Raw genomic sequence first — 1607 nt, 5'->3', positions numbered from 1 at the left:
GCTGTCCACCTCGTCCGGGGTTATCACCAGATACTTGAGGCTGCTGTGCTCTGTTCCCATCTAGGGGACATGCCTCCAGTCAGCTGGCATTTGTCGAGACACCGCCCAGCCCCAGAAGTGCCTGTGGGTCAGGCGACTCTGCAGGATCCCCCGAGAGGGCCCAGCTGGCAGGTGCAGCCGACGGGGAGCACCTCTGGAGAAGCGAGCCCGGGCGGCACAGGCCTCGATCGGTCGCATGCCGTACCCACTTCCCTTCAGTCCGGAAATCCAGGCTCCCTGGGCCGCAGTACCCAGCAGCCCTGTGCAGCTGTGACCCAGTGAGTCAGGTGCCCGCCTGCCCCGGGGAGCAGGGGACCATGAGACTTGTGCCAGCTTGTCTGTAGAACAAGCCACCTAATGGGGTTCTTTGGGATGCAGTAGGCCCAAGCGGACTTGGGTTGAGGGGAGCCCTGGGTTTGTGGGGTCATGGCAGGCAGGGCCAGGGTGACCTGGGCTGGGAAGGAGCTGGATCGTGGTGGGTGGATTTCTTGAAAGCCCTGCCTGGCCATCTGAGAATGAGTGCACGTTTTCCTGACAGCCCTCCCCGGGGGCTGTGAGTGCCATTTCACAGCCAAGGCCCCAGTGTGGACAAGGGACGTGGGTCTACCTCCACCTGGCTTAGGCCGCCTGTGCAGGTGCTCAACAAATGCCAGTTGAACAAGGGGCCAGACTTCACCAGTTCACCCAAATGTGAGTCCGACCCTAGGTCGTAGGGACAGAGAGCCCACAGGGGCTGACAGGGCCTGTGTACCAGGCTGGACAGGGAGGCAGGGGCACCAGGTCCAAATCACACGGGTGCGGAGCCATCTGCCTGGGGCCAGAGGGTTCCTCCTAAGGGACCGGGTGTGGGGCCCAGCCTGGCTGCCCCAGGGGTAGAGGAAGGGCCTCTGCAGAGGCATTTAGGACGGTGACCTGCGTGGCAGCGCTGTGCCCAGTTCCTACTAAGGGGTCGTGTGCACCCACGGGCGCTGAGCTGCTGGGCAGCCTCGCCAGGGGCTGGAGAGAAGGGGGGCCTGCATGACCACGCGGCGGTGGGCGGGGCTCAGCGCTCGCTTGGGCTTCCCTGGACCGTGTGCCTAGCACCTGCACCCAGGCAACTCCAGACTGTCGGGGGGGGAGCTGCTGAAGTCGGGGGGGGGGTACCGTGAGCCGGGATCATGTTTGGGGCGGGGACCCCCCATGTGCGCCCCTCTCCCCCACCTCCACTTTATAAAGGGACAGACGGCTCTCGTCCATTGTCTGTTCTCGGAGGTCCGCCTTTCTCTCCTGCCCCAGGGGTCCCGCCTTTTCTCCCTGCCTCCAGCCACACCACCCTTCTTAACTGAGGACAATCTGAGGCCCAGTTCATGTCCTGGTGCTGCGAGCAGGGGCGTTTGAAAGGCTTTGTTTGCGTTGTTGGAGCACAGACAGTGGGTTGGCACCAAGCTAGAAGCGGGGGCACGTACCAGGAGGCTCTCCTCCCAGTAGAATATGGGGCGCACGGGGTCCACCTGCATGGCCAGCAGGCGCAAGGCCCTGCCCACCAGGCCCAGGAGCCGCGCGCGGATCTCCACACAGGTGACGCTCAG

At 64.2% G+C, this 1607-nt stretch overlaps 1 protein-coding gene across 1 annotated transcript in view; it reads right to left on the bottom strand.

Annotated features, from left to right (window-relative positions):
• CFAP46 (cilia and flagella associated protein 46) overlaps positions 1–1607 on the bottom strand; it is a 52853-nt gene that overhangs the window by 11706 nt on the left and 39540 nt on the right. Inside the window, exons 41-42 of the mRNA XM_015572532.1 lie at positions 1485–1602; positions 1–60 (exon numbers count right to left, since the gene is read on the bottom strand). The exon at positions 1–60 is cut by the window's left edge and continues 10 nt beyond it. Coding sequence (XP_015428018.1) covers positions 1–60; positions 1485–1602 — 178 coding nt within the window. The remainder of the gene's footprint in view (positions 61–1484; positions 1603–1607) is intronic.

The sequence above is a fragment of the Myotis davidii genome, unplaced genomic scaffold, assembly GCF_000327345.1.
Source record: "Myotis davidii unplaced genomic scaffold, ASM32734v1 scaffold72, whole genome shotgun sequence".
NCBI classification, from domain to species: domain Eukaryota; kingdom Metazoa; phylum Chordata; class Mammalia; order Chiroptera; family Vespertilionidae; genus Myotis; species Myotis davidii.
Note: the sequence above shows the minus strand (reverse complement) of the source record. Positions and strands in the feature narration are given on the sequence as shown.